This window comes from Kogia breviceps, chromosome 19 (assembly GCF_026419965.1).
Source record: "Kogia breviceps isolate mKogBre1 chromosome 19, mKogBre1 haplotype 1, whole genome shotgun sequence".
In the NCBI taxonomy this organism is placed as follows: domain Eukaryota; kingdom Metazoa; phylum Chordata; class Mammalia; order Artiodactyla; family Physeteridae; genus Kogia; species Kogia breviceps.
In genome coordinates, this window is record NC_081328.1 from 33410701 (window position 1) to 33431308 (window position 20608).

At 36.4% G+C, this 20608-nt stretch overlaps 1 protein-coding gene across 16 annotated transcripts in view; it reads left to right on the forward strand.

The window, feature by feature from the left end:
- The window catches only part of MBTD1 (mbt domain containing 1), a 70219-nt gene that overhangs the window by 24961 nt on the left and 24650 nt on the right, over positions 1-20608 (forward strand). For 4 of the 16 annotated variants that reach the window (XM_059047205.2, XM_067021983.1, XM_059047195.2 and 1 more), the window contains 4 exons: positions 4225-4426; positions 8841-8980; positions 10249-10363; positions 10940-11025. In XM_059047205.2, coding sequence (XP_058903188.1) covers positions 4273-4426; positions 8841-8980; positions 10249-10363; positions 10940-11025 — 495 coding nt within the window. In that variant the 5' untranslated portion in view covers positions 4225-4272. Of the gene's footprint in view, positions 1-2305; positions 2436-4224; positions 4427-8840; positions 8981-10248; positions 10364-10939; positions 11026-20608 lie in introns of all 16 variants that reach the window. The other 12 variants (XM_059047201.2, XM_059047200.2, XM_067021976.1 and 9 more) reach the window with 6 other exon arrangements.

The following is a 20608-nucleotide window of genomic DNA, read 5'->3' on the forward strand; positions in this document are numbered from 1 at the left end:
CTGAAGATTAGTTTTGGTCTTTCACATTTTTTAAATTAATTTTTTTAATTTTAAAAACAATTAATTAACTTGGCTGCACTGGGTCTTCATTGCGGCACATGGGCTCTTCATTGAGGTGCGCAGGCTTAGTAGTTGCAGCGCAAGTGCTTAGTTGCAGTATGTGGGATCTTAGTTCCCCAACCAGTGATTGACCAGGGCTCGAACCCAGGCACCTTGCCTTGGGAGCAAGGAGTCTTAACCACTGGGACCACCAGGGAAGTTCCTGGTCTTTCACATTTTTAAGAGGCCTTTCTCAAATGACTGGTAATCCTTGCCTGTTTATTCATATTTAATGGTTAGTTACTAAGCAGCTGATGGGACTAAATGTGCCTAAACTGGGCTTGTTGACTAGTGAGATTCACTGTTGTGATTGGTTACTTTTAAAATCTCTCTGGTCTCCTGCACTTTTACTGTGATCTGTTTAGATGTGGGTATCTTTTTGTTGTGCTTAACATATATCGTAGTTCTATCTGTGAATTCATGTTTTTGTTATTTCTTCAAAATTTTCAGCCAGTATCTCATTCAGCTTTACCTTTTTCCATTCTCCATAGTTTCTCCTTTGAGAATTTTTAATATATAAATTTATTTATTTATTATTTATTTTTGGCTGTGTTGGGGCTTCGTTGCTGCATGTAGGCTTTCTCCAGTTGCAGCGAGCAAGGACTACTCTTCGTTGCCATGTGCGGGCTTCTCGTTGCAGTGGCTCCTCTTGTTGCGGAGCATGGCCTCTAGGCACGAGGGCTTCAGTAGTTGTGGCATGCAGGCTCAGTAGTTGTGGCTCGTGGGCTCTAGAGCGCAGGCTCAGTAGTTGTGGCGCACAGGCTTAGTTGCTCCGCAGTATGTGGGATCTTCCCGGATCAGGGCTCGCACCCGTGTCCCCTGCATTGGCAGGCAGATTCTTAACTACTGTGCCACCAAGGAAGTCCATCTCCTTTGAGAATTCTTATTGACATTTATTATTAGATCTTTACATTCAGTGCTCTTTTAAGCTCTTAGTTTCTGTTTCTGTTCTTCTTTGCTGTTTTGTGTTCTTTCTTAATGTTTATCTTCCATTTCCCCAATTATTTTTTAGGCATGTCTAATCCATTTAGGGTTTTTTGTGTTTTTTTTTAATTACAGCAGTTGTATTTTTCATTTACAGAAATTACATTTGGTTCTTTCTGATTGCTTTGTATTCTCTGTTCATTTTTCAATAACATTTTTTATTTCTTGTTAGTTCTTGTATGGTTATTTTATATTCTATCTGGCAATTCCAGTGCCTAACTATTTGGGATATCTAATCTATTTCTGCTGACGCTTGCAGTGGCCCCCTTATTGTGTTTGATATTTGATTGTGTACTGATATTTGATAAAAATCTGTGGAAATGCTGAAAGGACGGAATTGTAGGTGATTATTTCTGAAATGATTTAGGATTGCTTTTGCTGGGTGTCAAGGGGCACTGGTATCCTAGAACCACTTTAATTTCTTGACATGGGAATTTTCTGACCATCTAGAGTAGGATAAGTTACAACCTCAGGTCTTTGGTTGCAAAATCCCAGAGAAGCCTCTCCACCCAGAGCATGGACAAAAAGCCTCCTTTGTAGATCCCCGAGCTGTGCAGCTTGTGGGATCTCAATTGCCCGACCAGGATTGAACCTGGGCCACTGCAGTGAAAGCCTGGAATCCTAACACTTAGGCCACCAGGGAACTCCTTACATGTAGTCAGTTTTTTTCCCACCCATTTTACAACTTATATTGAAGTTGCAGCCCCCTCAGGGGTTTTGGTCTGATATAGAGAGCATTTCTCTAGAACATTAGTCCTTAAAGATGCTTTGGAAAACACTGCGTATTATATATACCTCTTAAATTATTGTAATGTTCACAAGCATCTTAAGGGTTCGAAGAGGGCTTTGAAGTAAGGAAAATTTCCCAAATGTATTTGACCATAATACTTTCTTTTTAATGTTAACAGCCTATACTTATTGAAACCAAAATGTTTGTAATCATTGGGTACCTGAAATTTTCAGTTTATATTCTCTAACAAGTTGAGTCAGAATAAGATATTCTGTGTTGACACTTCAGGATCAGTAGATATGATAGCTGCTAACCAAGCTGACTATAAAGTGGACGACAAACTTATATGAAAACTCTGGATGTAAAAGATCATCTCTGTGTGGAGTTAGGGTGTATGAATTTATTAGAATTTAGAATTCTAGCCAGTGTTTACTAAATGTATATTCCAGGCATTGTGATAAGTATTTCATAGTGTCTTTATGTTGCCCTCAGGAAGAAAATATATCAAACTTTACCCTAGCCTTCAAGGGCCCTGGTGATCTGGCCACTGCATCCTCCTCCACCCTCATCTCCCACACCTCTCACACTGGACACCAGCGACATTGGCCTTTCAATGCACCAAGTATGTTCCAGCCCAAAAGCCTTTGTCTTGCCCTTTCCTTCCAGCACCAGATATTCAAGTGGCTGCCTTTTTTGTCCTCAGGGTCTTTCCTCACCACTAAATCTCAGTTGACTTACACTTGCCTTATTACTCTATTATCACATGGTCTTGCTTGAATTCTCCCACCAGTAGACTATAACCTTATGAGAACCATTGATCTCTCTTAACCTCTCTTACTGTGAGACACACAAATGCTTGGTAAATGGTTGTTGAATGTTGAATGAATAAGAGAAAGAAACTCATCACTTGCCCAAGTTCACAGCTAATAAATGACAAAGCTGAGTCTCAAACCTGGGTCTGTCAGAATTCTGTGTTGCTAGTACCATACTTTATCTAAATAAGGATTATCCTATTCCCTGCTACCTTACCAGTTCAAAATATTGTTAGACTTTTCCTTTTGAATTGCCTTCATAGTCTTTATTCTTTTGAAATCTGCTAAATAATCAGGCTGGGGAAACCAGTAGTGGGGGAGGGGGGAATATTCTAAAGTGACCTCAATTGGCTTTTCTCTTTTTAATTGGGTCTAAAAGAGAGTTCTGAAAGAAGAATCTTTTTTTTTAAAAAAAGAGAAGTTGTGGCAATATTAGTAGAACATTTGTAGAGCCTCCCAAGGGGACTTCTTAAAAGGCAGTATTCATTTGAGTATATAATATTTCCATTGTGTGGATTAAGAAACTAGTTTTGTTGCTTTCATAGCTACACCTGATACAAATGAAAATCAGTTCCCCATCTCAAAGCAGATGTTTGATACAAGCATATCTGAAAATGACAGTTTATTCAGTAAAACTAAGATATGCATTTGGATGGTTTTATCTTGTCAAACTTTGGACAACAGATTTCAGCTTCATTATTGGTCATGTTAAGACGTTAAACTAGCCAGAGAAGAAATTGTGCATAAGGTGGAAGATGATACAAAAAAAATTATAACTGAAGCCAAAGAATAAGATAGGTACCAAACTCTAAAGAATTTTTGGTTGATAGTTTTCACTGTACTTGTAACTCACTGTATGTTTAGTGATGGTTTGATTTTTTTTTTCATTTCAAATATTCCATTTCTTTTTTCTCTTTGTTTTTTCCTGCTTTCTTTTAACTTTCTTCTCACTGAACTTGAAGTTTTGGAATTGATTTCAGGAAAAGTTGGAGTGGTGGTAGGTGTTTGGGGGTTTTTTGGTGGCTTGAGTGAGGGAACATTTTTGGAGGAACATATGAGTAGCATTTGCTGAACATGATATATAGTATCTTTGTGCTTTTTCTTTTGAAAAGGAAATAGTGTTTAGCTGGAGATGATTGGGTTTTTTTCTAATTATGTATGTTTAAAAAATGAAATAGTGTTACATGTAGAAATGCTGTCTTCTATAATGTTTGAAATAGGTATTTGTTATGTGTATTTTACCACAGTTGTTTTAAAAAAAAGAAATCATCTGATCGAATCGCATTTTATAGAGAAGTGATATATCTAGTTTATGGCAAAACTTGAATTACGTGATGATCTTCCGATTCCCATTTAGTGTTTTTTCCATCATTACTGTTACTCCTTTTAGCTAACATGGTAGCTAATAGATTTGTGCCTCATGGAAGTGGAGGGCTCCACTTGACACAAACATTTAGCTTTTCATATAAAATAAAATTATCAATTCTCAGGGCTAGATTTTCATTTTTCAAATCTCATTTATCACAATTAGAACTAAGGTCTTTTAGGTAGTGTACATGAGTGCTGTGTCATGTGTTACTGATTTCTTCTACTTTTAAGACTGAACATTCTTCACGATCCGAAAGGAAAAGAAGAGACTCTTTCGGGATGTTTGACGGTTATGATAGCTGCAGTGAGGACACGAGTAGCAGCTCCAGCTCTGAGGAGAGTGAAGAGGAAGTTGCTCCTTTACCTTCTAATCTGCCAATTATCAAAAACAATGGCCAAGTGTACACATACCCAGATGGTAAATCTGGCATGGGTGAGTATGGAGTATATACTTCAGCTCAGGTGAACAGCCTTCACCTGTTACACACCTTTATACTTGAGGGTATGTTTTGATTCCATTTCTCCTGTCATTTCCCTTAGAATTTTTAAAGAACAGTTTGAAGAAACACAGTCTGAAACTTATAGTTCTAGATAAGATCACTGGGTTTGTGTTAGATCTCTTTATTTTGCATACCTACCACCTGCTGGTAGAAAACAAGTAGAAAATAATGAAAACAAAAGGCAGCTGAGAAACTTAATGGGACTTAAATTCCATAATTAAATAATAAATCCCTATGTAATTGGAAGTGCGTAAGATAAAAGACTTACAGAGTTGAAAGAGACTTTCAAGGTTAAGTCTCCCTTCTCTTTAACAATTCCTTATAAGTTTTCTGTTTTAACACTTTGGCAATAGGGTATCTCTAATTACCAAAATATCCTTTATATTGAACCAAAATTATCCTTGCTCTAACTTTTGTCTTTTGGTCTTAATTTTGATTTTTAAAGGTACACAGAATGATTCTAATCCCTGTTACAAAGACATCTCTTCCATCACACTTCAACACTTATTTCTAGTGTGTCTCTAGGACACACTAAGTAAACCTAATTTATTTCAGTCATTTCTCATAGCATCAGTGATTTAATTCATCAGTATCCTGCTCACTTTCTTCTGGGAATACTTCAGATTATGTGGTAGTAGGGTGACAACTTGTCTTGCCTGAGACTGTCCTGGTTTTAGGATTAAATGTCCCACATCCTGGAAAAGGACCTCAGGCAAATAGTTGGTCACCCTGTGTGATTAGGACAGAAGGTAGTTCAGCTTTTATCTCCTTTTTTTAGGACACTGTGTTTCCATTCAGGCCACCAAAATTGCTTTAACTTTTTTAAAACTAATACTGAATTTGCAGATAACTGAAACCACATGAACTAGACCAATTTAAATCAACCTTGCACTTTTGCAGTTGATTTTTTAAACCCAAGGTGTTAAGACTTTAAAACTCTCCATGTAACCTTTTTCTTACTAAATTTTGGTCTTAGAAATATTTTATTCCTAATTCTTTCATCTAATATTGAATGCAGTATCATCTGACCATCATTTGCAGACTTGATAATAATGCCCTGTAAGTCATATTCTAGTTTTTGGTTTTTTTTAATTAGTTTCCTTTGGCCTTTAATGACATTGGTACTTTTTTTTTTTGGCTGTGTTGGGTCTTTGCTGCTGCGCGTGGGCTTTTCTCTAGTTGCGGCGAACAGGGGCTTCTCCTCATTGTGGTGCGCGGGCTTCTCACTGGGTGGCTTCTCTTGTTGTGGAGCATGGGCTCTAGGCGCGGGGGCTTCAGTAGTTGTGGCACTCGGGCTCAGTGGTTGTGGTTCGCGGGCTCTAGAACACAGGCTCAGTAGTTGTGGCGCACGGACTTAGTTTGCTCCATGTCAAGTGGGATCTTCCCGGACCAGGGCTTGAACCCGTGTCCCGTGCATCGGCAGGTGGACTCTTAACCACTGCACCACCAGGGAAGCCCTATATCTAGTCTCTTGATTAAAACGTTGAGCATCGAAGGGCCTGGTACAGAGTCCTGCAGATCATATCAAAGAACTTAACTTCACTGTATCAAGACTCACTAGGTGTGGTCATCCAACCAGTTAGAACCTACCTAGGTGTTTTCTACTTCAACTTGAACTCAATCCTTATTGACAAAGCTACATGAGAGATTTTATCAAATGTGTTAACTCCTGTTAATATACATCTTGTCGTGGTTTAGTTATGATATACCAGTCTGGTAATCTTATCACAAAAGGGAGCTTTGCCAGACTCTGTTTTACAGATACAAATAGGAACAATATGGCATAAACCCCCTGGTGGAGCTTACATCCTGGTCATGGGAATTCTAGTTTGACATGTTCAGTTCTTGGCAAAGATATACTGTCCCCTTGGGATCGCTTTTTTTTTTTTTTTAACCTAGATGATCCACAAACCTTTTAAATAATCTGTTCTAGAATTTTTACAACAAAATCGTTCAGGCTCTTTTCCCTTAGACACCCTTTGTTTATCTCTTATCCTTGGCTTCTTACATTTTTTCCATGATTTCTCATAATTTGTTATGAGAACTTACTGGTTAAACTGTAAGTTCCTCCAGTTATAACTGTTCAGATGGAGATTTGAACCCACTCAACCCATTCAACAGCATAGTTCTCTGTTATCTTTTTTCCCCCAACTTTACTGAGGAATAATTGACAAATATAATTGTATATGTTTAAATGTTATAAATGTCTATAAATGTGGTGATTTGATACACATGGATATGGTGGAATGATTACCAAGATCAAGATAATTAACACATCTGTCACCTCACAAAGTTAACTGAGTGAGTGTGTGTGTGTGTGTGTGTGTGTGCACAGTGTGAGCACAAGATCCACTCTCAGCAACTTCCAGGTATACAATACAGTAGTGTTATTAACTGTAGTCACCATGCTGCACGTTAGATCCTCACAACTTATTCTTTTTATAACTGAAAATTTGTACCCCTGGCAACCACCATTCTATGAAATGGGCTTTTTTTTTTTTTAAGATTCCACATATAAGTGATACCATACACTATTTGTCTTTCTCTTTCTGGCTTATTTCACTTAGCATAATCCCCTCCAGTTTTGTCCATGTTGTCAGAAATGACAATATTTCCTTCTTTTTATGGCTGAATAATACTCAATTATAATGAATAATATTCCAGTTTAATGAATAATATTCCATAAATATGGATACCATATATATGTATGTATATATATATATATATATATATATATATATATATATACACACCACTTTTTTTTTTATCCACTCATCCATCAGAAGACACTTAGTGTGTTTCCATAACCTGGCTATTGTGAATAATACTACAATGAACATGGGAGGACAGATATCTCTTTGAGATACTGAGTTGCAGTCAACTAATTTTTGATAAGGGCAATAAGAACACACAATGGGAAAAGGATAGTCTTTTCAGTAAATGGTGTTGGGAAATTTGATATCCACATGCAAAAGAAAAACAGAACCCCTATCTTATACCACTCACAAAAATTAACTTGAAAATGGATTAAAGACTTAAATGTAAGACCTGAAACTGTAAAACTCCTAGAAGAAAACATAAGAAAGAAGCTCCTTGACGTAGCTCTTAGCAGTGATTTCTTGGATAAGACACCAAAAGCACAGGCAACAAAAGCTAAAATAAGCAGTGAGGTTACATTAAACTAAAGAGGTTCTGCTCAGCAAAGGAAACAGTAAATTGAAAAGGCAACCTACAGAGTGGGAGAAAATATTTGTAAACCATATATTCGATAAGGGGTTAATATCCAAAATATATAAAGGACTCATACAACTCAATAGCCAAAAAAAGCAAATAATCCAGTTTTAAAATGGACAAAGGACCTGAATAGACGCTTTTCCAATGAAGACATGCAAATGGCCAATAGTACATGAAAATGTGCTCAACATCACTAATCATCAGGGAAATGAAGATCAAAACCACAATGAGATATCACCTCATACCTTTTAGGATGGCTAGTGTCAAAAAGACACACATGTTGAGGAGGATGTACAAAAAGGGAAGTCTTATAAACTCTTGGTGGTAATGTAAATTGGTATAGCCATTGTTGAAAACACTATGGTGATTCCTCAAAAATTTAAAAATAGAACTATTGTGTAATTTGGCAATCCCACAACCTATTTATCTTTTTTGAGCTTCAATTCTTATTACCCTGTTCTTCTAATTCTGCCTTTCAAATTATTGTCCATTATGCTAATTTGTAAAAGAGACCCAATAGTGGTTAAAGTTTTGTTGCCCTCTATTACCAGTTAATAATAGTGTACGTACCTCAAGCTTTGAACCTATCCTGTTTCTCTTCGTCTCCTGAATATAACTTGAGAGAATCCTCATATTGCTTTTAGCATTTTTCTGAGTTGGCCATTTTTATGTTTCAGTCTTTACAGTATTTTAAAGACCTGTGCTGCACTTTGTATTAATCTTCAGTTGTGTTGCACTTTTTTTAATCTTTTGTTTATAATCCTTTCAAGCATCAAGAGCTTATAATGTCTGGCACAAGGTGAGCACTAAGGAAATGTTAGTTGAATCTAACTTATATTTGTTTGTGTGTCTTTTGACCCTTTTTAAAGCCTTTTCAGACCTTAAGCTATTGTCAGACCTTCTGGAGCCTGTAGCTGTGGTATCATTCCAGTCTTTTTCCCCTACTTTTTATTAGGTTTTTATATCATTTATGTAACGGATAGATGAAATTTTCTATCTGCTTTAAAGAAATTTTTTAAATTAAAACCTTTAGATAATTGGAGAAATTATTAAACTGTTAGATGAAAATTGGTTTTATTATATGATCATAACACCAATGTTTTTGTTAATTAGCTACCTGCGAAATGTGTGGGATGGTTGGTGTGCGAGATGCTTTTTACTCTAAAACAAAGCGTTTCTGCAGTGTTTCATGTTCAAGAAGTTACTCATCAAACTCCAAGAAGGCAAGCATTTTGGCCAGACTTCAGGTAACGGTACAGAAACCTTCTTATTCTTTATATCTGTTATTTCTATGGCTTTCACTGTTTATCTGTCATTTGATTGTGATTCACTGCACTCCACCTGCCCAATTGGCCAGTTATCAGTTTATACCCCACATTTTTAAGAAATATGTTCATTCTACAAAATTGAGTAGCTGTTATAAACAGAGAAGGCATACTATCCAAAATAAACTATGAATTGTTTGTGTCTTTTTTCTAAATAAGTATAAATGTAATAAACATCTTTTTATATATGAATTGGAGCCATTTTTCCCCCTGGTTTTCTTTGGAGTTAACATCAAAGTAGAAACTTTTAGTGTTGGGAGGGGGAATGATTTACCCTTTGGTTTTATTCTTGCATCATCTTTGGTTTGTATTTTTGATTGCAACCCATTTGATACCTTGACCAAGTGTATTTGGTTAATCCAACTAACTTTTTGGAAACATTCATAATACAAAAAGAAAATCATCTTTCTGTAAATGTACATCAGTGCCTACAAAATGACTGGAGATTTGACCATTTGACTAAGTTATTACTATTGTAGCATATAAGCAACTTTTTAAAGGCATCACATAACTGATTTTTATAATATATTTTATTTGAATGATCACATGTTTCATATTCTTCTTTACCTATTGTGATCATTACATAGCACTGAAAGGATTATTTAAATTCCCCAGATTAAGGAAATACATCACTTAGATGTATTTCTATATTTCAGATAGACAGTACCTAAAGATCCTGAGCAATGGTCTGTACCCAAATGGATGGCAGTTTGTCACACTGAATTTGGCCCATGATCATTTTGTCATTGATCTTTTGCGTTAGCACTAAAGGTATAAACCTCAGTCACTTGCTCTTTAAACATTAAATTATCTTTTCTTATATGAATAGCAATGCTTGGCAACCTGCATGAGTGAATAACCACTGGTTTTATCTAGTACAAGAAGGAATGAATTATCCACCACAGCCTATATTTTAACATCTTATGGAATATAATTTTTTATTAACATATTAATTTGCATATTGCTATTTTAGTCTGTGCCAGCTCTGCTACCCATATTAGGTATCTACATTGTAGCAGAACTCCAGAAAACATTTCTCATGTTAAACTTCCTTGTATGTTTCCTCTGCTTTAATAATTTTCTAAACCCTTGATGTTTACTTAAGCAGAATGAGTAGTATGCAATCAAGTTAGTTTTCAGATTTGGGGGTGGGGAGATGAGAAAGAATCCTATTTACTTAACTCTTCTTGTTTTAGGGTAAGCCTCCAACAAAGAAAGCAAAAGTTCTTCAGAAACAACCTTTAGTTGCTAAACTAGCTGCATATGCTCAGTATCAAGCTACCTTGCAAAATCAAGCAAAGACTAAATCAGGTAATATGGGTGAATGTAGTGGAGGTGAAATATTTGGTACTGATTCATCTAGTTTTAATTAATAACATTTAAATTTTGGATTCTGTTAACAAAGCTATTTCTGTACTGTATTTGCACATTATGACACTGGGCTTCCTGATAGTGGTTTTGGTTTCAGTAAATTATTCTAGAATAGAATAGTGTTCACAAGTTATGGTGCTATTAGTTGGTGGATACTGGATAGAAATCTCATTGAAGTGCACGGTAACAGCTGCATGGGAATAAAACACAAGAGCGGCCAGAACAGCATTTGTTATCCTGAAGGTATCTGCTCTCCGCTGTTCTTTGTTTCTTATAACTGGAGAGCTCTTGCCTCACTTCCCAAGGAGCATATGTTGTGTATAGAAGAGTTAAACTGCTATTTGTTTGCAAATATGATATATGCTAAAGTTCATGTTTATTTAGAGAAGTTCTGTCTCTATAGAAAAAACTTTTCTTTAGAGGTGATAAATTAAATTTGGGTCATTTCACATTTTAAAATAATAGCCTTCTTACAAATTTGAGAACTGTAATATATCTAAATTTATTTTATTTCAGTAGCAGTCTCCATGGAAGGTTTCAGCTGGGGTAACTACATCAATAGCAATAGCTTTATAGCAGCTCCAGTTACCTGCTTTAAACATGTGAGTATGGAATTTCTCGGTTTATATTGAAATGCTTAGTCATTGTTTAAATCTGAAGGCACAGTAGTAGCATTTAAACATCTTATCCTTAGAAGGTCTTTATTTTATACGTTGTAATGGAAATGTTTCTTTTTTATTAATTATTGTACTATGAATAGTTACATAACTTCTCTAAGTTTTATAAGTAAAAGGTTCCTATAAAGACGGTACAAGTTGAAATTGTTTTAAACGGGGAAAGGCACTAGTCTCATCCAATTTTCATATTAAGTTGAACCATATAAAATTGCTGGTTTTGTGTATCAAAAATAGTTGTATATTGGCAAAGTCATATGGTTCAACCTCATAGAAACCATGCATTGTATATGTTTCCTAAATGGTTGTGATTTGACCTAATAATTGAGAAAAAGAAAGATCTAGTTTTGTTTTGTCTCAAATGTAAAATCACAGAAACAAAGAAGGAACAAAAAGTAATACAGTATAGTGGGCTGAAATGATCTGTTGGGAGATGTTCTTTTTAACAAGTAGTGTCACAGAACATCTGAAGTAATTGAGAGTTATGTTTAAAATGTATCTAATGATAAATTCTTTCCTTTTGATTTCATTCCTTTTGATTCAGTTATCTGTGATTAATTCTCAATACTTTTTTTAACCTTACTGTAAGTTTAATTTATATTTAAAGGTTCTATCTGCTACTGACCATGTATAAGAAGGAAAGAGAATTTAGAAAGTTAATGAATGAAATTTTGTGTACACTTAACATATTGTTAACTTAGGGCTTTACTGTTAAATAATAGCATGTGAACAAAACTGAGCTGGAGTTCTTGCTGTGGAAATCCAAATGAATTTTAATTCATTCGTGTCCAATAAAGGGTGTTGATCAAGCCCAAACATATTAATTCAGTGGTAGAAATATGAATTAAAGCCAAATTCATTCATTTGCTAAGTTTTCTTTCTTAAAAGTACAGGTGTTAAGCCCTTCGTCAGTGGCATGCTGACTGTCTGAATCAGCCTAAGTGGAATCTTAGATACTTTACCTTAGTATACAGTAGCTGATATATTTTATTGTAGTGTTGATAGTAGTGTCACATTTATGAGATATATTAAATACACGGCAACAGCAGCTTTCATGAGAACTACAAAGCAAGTCTTTAACTCTCCTCTCTTGAGATAGTTCTTTTTGGTACTAAGAAGATAAGAATTAGATTAAGTTCTCAGTTATAATAACTCTTTCATCCCAGATTCCTGGGACATTTGTCTGTTGTCTCCTTCTGAGTATCCTTTATCTCTTTTCCTATCTTTATTTTAATATTTTGGTTTTTTAGGTTTTAATATCATAAGCCATGTTCAGCTATTTTATATAAGTAGTCAGGATATTCTTAAAAATAGCATTTCAAAGTCCCAAGAGTATAATATTTTATTTCATGTCCATATCTTTGAATAGTAATACTATGTTAAAGTTCTTTGCAAGAAAATCTCTATTATAATGAAACTGATTTTTTTCGACTTTGCTTTTTTAAGATTAATGTGTTCTATCATATAGAGTAGAGCAGCTAGCCTTAGCTGTATGATTAATAATGATACTGTGGGACCTCCTGCTTCTCGTTCAGAAGCAAGGTATCTATGTCACCCAGTGCCTTCCTGCTCCACTCATCTTCCTTTACTGCCTTCTCCTTACCAAATAGGAAAACATTTTATACTGGTAATGTCTTAGTATACTTTAGTACAAAATGAGTTTGCTTTGTTGCCTTAACCAGCATTTTTATTTGAAGTCATTTGGTTTAGGAGGTCAGACTTTGTGCTGTACTTGATTTTTGTCCTTTAGAGTTGACTCTTCATGGTTCTCCCCCTTAGATAGTTTTTGGGGTCTCCAAGGAGAATTACTGGCTTTAGCTTTAGAAAACCTATTGCCAGGAGCAGCTGCAAGCACAGGGTCCTGCCTTGAATCATCAGTCTTCTAATCTTCTAACACTTGATGCCTGCTCTAACAATGGTTCATCTGTGGGGCCTCTTCCTCCACACTCTACACCTGCCTTGTCTCCAACTTGAGCGCAGGTTGGGAGCCTTTCCCTGCTCCTAGGGGATTCTTTTTTCAAGCATAATTTTTTAACACATTCAATCTGTGGGAATTCCCTAGCAGTCCAGTGGTTAGGACTTGGCACTTTCACTGCTGGGACCCAGGTTCCATCCCTGGTTGGGGAACTTAGATCCCGCGGCTTACAAGGCACTGGCACTGCCAAAAAAAAAAAGAAAAATTCAATGTGTACATGGAAACAGATCTGTTCTGGTTGAACCAGGATTTGGGGGTGGGGGTGGTGTCACAGCTTTGACTGCCTTGCTTCTTTAAGGTAACTCAACCTCTTCTGCAGTAGGGACCCCAAGTAAATATATTTTCCAGCACTTAAAAATGATAGTGATTAGTTCTTAAACCATAGAATTTCAGTAGAATTCCTCTTTTCCATGGTCTGTCCTTAAATTTCTGGGAAGTTTCTGCAAAGTATATCATAGGACAATATTCCCTTTGAATATTGCTGTAATTGTGCATGATGGTTTCTACTTAATCACTCAATTACAACAGTGTTTGACATTTTTTATAATTATCAGTGTAAATGGAACCCAGTTGTCATTAAATATATCTACTTAGAAACCTGTATATTATGATTGCTATATATCTGATGCAACTTTCATTTCATCTAGGTGGTGGTTTTCAGACTTTTTTTTTTAAAGCATTACAACTCCCCCTTTCCCTAATAAACATAGATAGCATAAGGGGAAGTTATACTGATTGGTCTGGCAAGAGTAGGGTGGAATGGCTAGAGCCTTGGCCCCTGATCCTTGACTTTCCCTTCTTTGGCAGTCTCTGAGGTTGGAAACCACTGAATTAGGTTAATACCATTTTTTAAAAAATTTTTATTGGAGTATAGTTTATTTATAATCTTGTGTTGGTTTCAGGTGTTAGGTAATATCATTTTTAATTAATCCTAAATCATATGGTCACGAAGCTGTACGTTATCTTAAAAATCATCTAGCTCATCTACTCCGTCTCTTATTATAAATGAAGAAACTCTTGCTACATTTTTCAGTAGCTGGATTGAAATTTTCAGCTTTGGGCTTTAACCTACTTTTTCTCATGCAGTTTTTCTTATTTGTTCGGTTTTTAACATAGCTTTGAATTAAGCCCCTATAGGACAACCCTCCCATGCTCCCCCTTTGCTTACACAACTCTACCACACAGTGCTGCTGATACCAGATGTGTGGGTTTCTGCACATCAAGCGTTTCTCTGACACCAGCTTGGGTATCCTACAGTTTAGTTCAATTCTGACACTGTCTGTCTGGAGTTAGCATCAGATTCCACACTTACAGACTCAGTCCCACAAGACTGGCCCCACTTCAGACACCAGTTGCAGATCCCACTTTGTCACCTCTACTTCTGACAGATAGCTATAAATCAGAGTTCCCATGCCCCTTCCTTGGTTTGATAATTTGCTAGAATGGCTCACAGAATTCAGGGAAACACTTAGGTTTACTGTTTCATTATTAAGGATATAATAAAAGAGATGAACAGTCAGGTGAGGAGATGTGTAGGGCAAGGTATATGAGAAGGGGCATAGAGTTTCCACGCCCTCCGAGGCGCACCACTCTCTAGTACTTTTACTTATCCACCAACCCAGAAGCTCTCCAAATCCTGTGTATTGGGATTTTTATGGAGGCTTCATCACATAGGCATAATGGGTCATTAACTCAGTCTCTAACCCCTCTCCCTTTCCTGGAGGATGGGTGATGGGGCTGAAAGTTCCAAGCTTCTAATCATAGTTTGATCTATGTGGTGACCAGCTCCCATCCTGAAGCTATCTAGGGGCCCACAAAGAGTTGCCTCATTAGAACAAAAGACACTCTTATCACCCAAGAAATTCCAAAGGATTTAGGAGGTCTGTGTCTTGGAATTAGGCTCATAGATCAAATATTAAAACAAAAGATATCTCTAGTACTCTTACCACTTAGATAATTACGAAGGCTGTTAAGACCTCTGTGCCAGGAGCAGGGCCAGAGACTAATACATACATTTTTTTATTTCACAGCTTCTAAAAGCAGCTTTTAGCCTTGTCTTTACTAACTGTGGAACAATCTCCAAAATACCACTGCAGTATCACATGCCTGTTAGGTACTTTACGTTAATGAAATTCACAGACTATTTTCTCCTATTGACAATATATGTTTGAACCCAAGAGAGTTGTTCTGTGTATGCAGAACATTTAGCTTTAAAGCATTCTTAATTTTTTTAATATTATAGTCTTTTAAATAGCAGCAGTCCTGTTCCCCTTTATTTGCCTTATAAAATCAAGTACAGAGAGTTCCATGGTGGCCTATTGGTTAGAATTCTGGGCTTTCACTGCCTTGGCCTGGGTTCAGTCCCTGGTCAGAGAACTGAGATCCCACAAGCTACATGGCATGGCCAAAAAAAAAATCAAGTAGAATATGTCTTTCCTAAGCATTATAGCACAGGCCAAAATGTGCTAATATCAAATGTACATGAATCATAAAAAACTAAAATAATATTCCTTTAGCTATGTATTTACAGACTTCAGATTTCTTTTGTTTGGTACCTGGACTATATACTCTGGTGTCTTGTTGATACTGTCATTGCCAAAACCAGAAATGTAATCATTCTACTTTCTTCTCCCTTGAAAATAGTTGTAGTTAGGTATTTTTTAAAAAAGGTCCTTTGCACACATGTGTGCCATAACTTTAAAGCTGAGTTTACTGTACTATTTCATCCTTCCTCCACAGATATCACCTTGTATTGCTTACATGATGTTTTCTAATCCTCTCTTTGGTACCAGACCTGTATGCCAGCTGTTTTGAAGAGGATAAGGTTATCCATATTTCTTTGCAACACATATTACAAGTATATTTTTGGATTTTAAGGACAAAAACAAAAGCCTTTTTGTTTGTGTATGTGTGGTAACAATAGCTTACAGTAAAACTCATGATTTATTTCTCAGGTCTGTATTTATTACTAAAATAATCTCTTTCAAATAAAATTATTCTTTGTTTTTTTCCCTAGCCTTAACCATGCATACATAACTCCATTGAAAATTGAAAATAAATGTATTTCACATTCATTTTTAACTAAAGTTAGAATCTTCAGTATGTCATCCTAGATTGCAAAACTTCTTTCTAATGGAAATAAAACTTAAATTAGTTTCTGGTACTTGTTAGTACTACATCCAGTTTAGCTATTATGAGTGTTGCCACAAAATAGATTCTCTGCAGGAAAGCAGTGGACTCTGATATAATAAAAATCACCTGTTTTAAGGAAGGCCTAAATAATCTAGATTATTTTCACTTGATATGTTTTTTTAAAATTATGGACTATTTTATGCCTTTCAAATTAGTAACCACTGCTTCCTGTCTCTTTTTACATACACTAGCATTCCCTCATTCTTAATCTTACTTTCACCCCAAACATCCCATTTTACTTTTGAACTTTCCTTATACTCCCTATCCCCCTGCTACCACCACCCCAAAAAGTATTGGGATGGCCAAAAAGTTCCTTCGGTTTTTAAGTAAAAATAAGACACATTTTTCATTTTCACCAAGAACTTTATTGAACAACATATTCACTCTTTTGTTCCACTACCTTCTGCCATTTTTTCAGGAAGCTTCATAATTCCATCTTCCCAAAGGTTTATCTTTTTGAGCAAAGAACTCTTCCAGGTATCTTTTAGTCTTCCAGGGAATTGAAATTTTTTCCATTAAGAGAATTTTGTGAAGAGCAAAGTAAGTAGAAATCCAAAGGTGCAGTGTCTGGTGAATACGGCGGATGAATCAGAACTTCCCAGCCAAGCTGTAACAGTTTTTGCCTGGTCATCAAAGAAACACGTGGTCTTGAATTATCATGATGGAAGATTATGCATTTTCTGTTGACTAATTGCGGACGCTTTGCCGATGCAAAGTGCTGCTTCCAGTTGGTCTAATTGGGAGCAGTCCTTGTTGGAATTAATCTTTTGGTTTTCCGGAAGGAGCTCATAATAGAGGACTCCCTTCCAATCCCACCATGTACACGGCATCACCTTCTTTGGTTGAAGACTGGCCTTTGGTGTGGTTGGTGGTGGTTCATTTCGCTTGCCCCATGATCTCTTCCATTCCACATTATTGTACAGTATCCACTTTTCATCACCCATCACAGTTTGTTTTAAAAATGGAACGTTTTCATTACATTTCAGTAGAGAATCCCATGCAGAAATACGGTTAAGAAGGTTTTTTTCACTTAACGTGGAACCCAAACAGCAAAGCAATTAACATAACCAAGCTGGTGCAAATGATTTTCAACGCTTGATTTGGATATTTTGAGTATGTCGGCTATCTCCCGCGTGATATAGCGTTGATTGTTCTCAGTTAATGTCTCAGTTTGATCACTGTCAACTTCAACTGGTCTACCTGACCGTGGAGCATCATCCAGCAAGAAATCTCCAGCACAGAACTTCGCAAACCACTGACACATTCCATCAGTCACAGCACTTTCTCCATACACTGCACAAATCTTTTTTTGCGTTTTAGTTGCGTTTTTACCTTTCTTGAAATAATAAAGCATGATAACGCTGAAAATTTTGCTTTTTTTCTTCTATCTTCAATATTAAAAAGACTACACAAAAATGCACCAGTTTCGATACGTTTTTTTTTTTTAAGTGCACACTGATAAGACAGCTGTCACAATACAGTCTAACAAAATTGTTTCAAATGAAGTTAAAGACAACTAAGGGCTACTAGAGCCATCTTACGGGAAAACTGAACGAACTTTTTGGCCAACCCAATAGATTCTGTTATCAAATCAAAAGGTGAGTGGACTTTCTGGGGGAAGAGGGAACAATTTTTTTTTCTGTTTCTACTTCCTATCAATTCTAGCAAATAATACTTAGGAGTTCTAATTTCTTTCTAGTTAATTTCCTATAATGTTTTCTCCCCTTTTTGGCCAAATAATAGTCTATCTTTCTCTACTAGGTTCATTTTAGTCATCATAATGCCTATTAGTCAAAGTATTTTAATGGTGGCTTTTTGTATCTTTGCCATATCATTATTAGGATCAATAATAGTTACCTATGTGCAACTTGAAGACTAACTTCTGCCCACTTAAATCTTTGTCACTGCTGAAGATTGTGATTATCAAAAGTTGTAGGTTGTCGGCTCTATGGAGGGAAATCTGTATTTCTCCCATAAAGCATCACATGTACAGTGTGTCAGCCCTCCGAGAGTCTAAATACTAGCCATCTGAGCTGTTGGACTATCTGGGAATATTCTTAAAGCACAGAAAAGTAAGAATCCCACCCAATTACTTTCTTACAGATAGACAGTCAGGTGGAGGTTATCATACATTTGTGTTGGGGAGCCCTCAACATTTGGATTTGGCCATGTCCTGCAGGACCAGATGACAGCGTACCTTGCAGGGAAGGAGAGTCGCTCCCAGATAGCCCTCACGAGTGGCCCTGGAGCAGGAAGTGGTGAAGCAGATCTTCCTGGTTTGGGAGGAACCTGAGGTGGACCTCTCGTCCTGAGTCTGGAAGGTAAATTTGTTGTTACCTGTAAATTATGGTTCTGCTAGTTCATGCTATGCCAATCCAGACTTTCAGAGGTATCCCTCCTGCCAGCAAGAGAAGACAGATGACTTGGATGAAGATGGCTCTCAAGCCCTGGGTCATTTAGTCTTCCACACTTAAGAATATTCATTTTAAACAAAAGGGCAGATATATCTATGAAATGACTTTATTATTTCAACACATTGAGCACATACTATGCAATGACTATGGTGCTCTTTTTTGTTTTTGTTTTTGTTTCTTCATTTTTTTTTCTTAGAGTGAACCATATGGATTGGTTTAAGAGGGCCTAGCAGAACCACAACCTTACAGGCAAGAACAAATGTCACTTTCTGCTACTTTCTCCTATACCAATCCAGACTGTAGGGAGCAAAACATAACATCCCCCACTAAAGTGAGCATATTGACACATTCTCTTTAGTGAAATGTGGCCAGAAGTTATTTTCTCCAAACAATTGTTAAGACTTACAAATAAAAGTCAGTATGACATTATCACATCTAGCTCAAAAGGGAGTCAGTCCTGTATGCCAAATTCATTCAGCAGTGTGCCCACCTAACACACAACTTGTCAGCATAACCATGCTTCTTCCTTCTCAGTGAAAAATAAAGCCCATTCCACAAGATTTGGCAGCCAAAGAGGAATGGATATCCTACCTTAATTTAATGCATACATTTCACTGCATCTGTCTGCTCTAATTGGTTCATCTTCACAGAAATTAACACATGGTCTTTGTGTTAATATATGGTAGCTTAATCTGTTACCTATCTTCTTTCCAGCCTCTCCTTTTCTAATCGTATCTGCTGGCAATAGGGATGGCCCTACAGTCTAGAATGATATAGGGGGAGATAGCAGAACCTGAAGAGTCCATTCTTTAAATTTAAAAAAAGCAGAAAGAGGTAGTCATAATGGATATATTATTTTTTTGCACAGCTCAGGAAGATAGTTATGTGTATCCTTCCAGAATTACAAATAGTTGAGATAGGCCACTGTCTCCAAGTGATTGAAGTATATTCATTGCTTGCTACTTTAAAAAATAGCCATAAGTTGATTCTGTGTTTGGTTTCTAGACTTATCCTAGTTCAGTGTTGTTTGACATTTTCTTCCTCTCCTTCAGAAATTCCTTAAACTATTGAGAGCGTAAGGGTTGAGTACTGTTTTAAGCTAATCCTTTTGGGTTAGCATCCACCCAAGTATGAGCAGCCTTGCATGGAAGACATTTGCCCAGTGTTCAAATGGACTAGTTTGTGTGACTCTTGGATATCTTATTTAGTCATCTTTTAGCTTTGAAGCTATTTTGTCTTTTCCTGATTTGTTCATATTATCAGGTCTTTTATAAACTTACCTAATCCTTTTTTCTGTGATCAAGGTTCTAAATTGTATTTAACAAGGAGCTGATTATCAAGGACCGCAGAAACTGTTTGGTATTATCAGCATTTAAATTCCTGTATTCATTTATTTGGTTTAGTTAACCATTGCTAAATTCCAAATAATTGTAAACTGCCTCAAATTTAAGGATTAAAATATAATGGAAATTGTAATTTGGAAACATATTAAATTTTGGAAAATCCCTTCATGGTATTCATTTAATAGGTTTTCTGAGTCCCCATCTTAACCATTTGTGTGGAGGCTGTTTATTACCAGATCTAACACTGGAAGTTTTCTCTTTGTTTATGTTAATTTCTGCGTGAGAAATTTTGAAATAAATTATTTAACAATTTACCATGGTACGATTCTCCAAAAACTCTTCAACTCCACCTTTTTAATAACTATCTGGTGCTTTTGCCACAGGTCAGTTGTAACAGACTATATTTCTATTCTATGAATTTAACTGAAGTTGAAAATATAGATAACTAAGTTTCAACGGAGCACAGGCTCCGGACACTCAGGCTCGGCGGCCATGGCTTACGGGCCCAGCTGCTCCGCAGCATGTGGGATCTTCCCGGACCGGGGCACGAACCTGTGTCCCCTTCATTGGCAGGCGGACTCTCAACC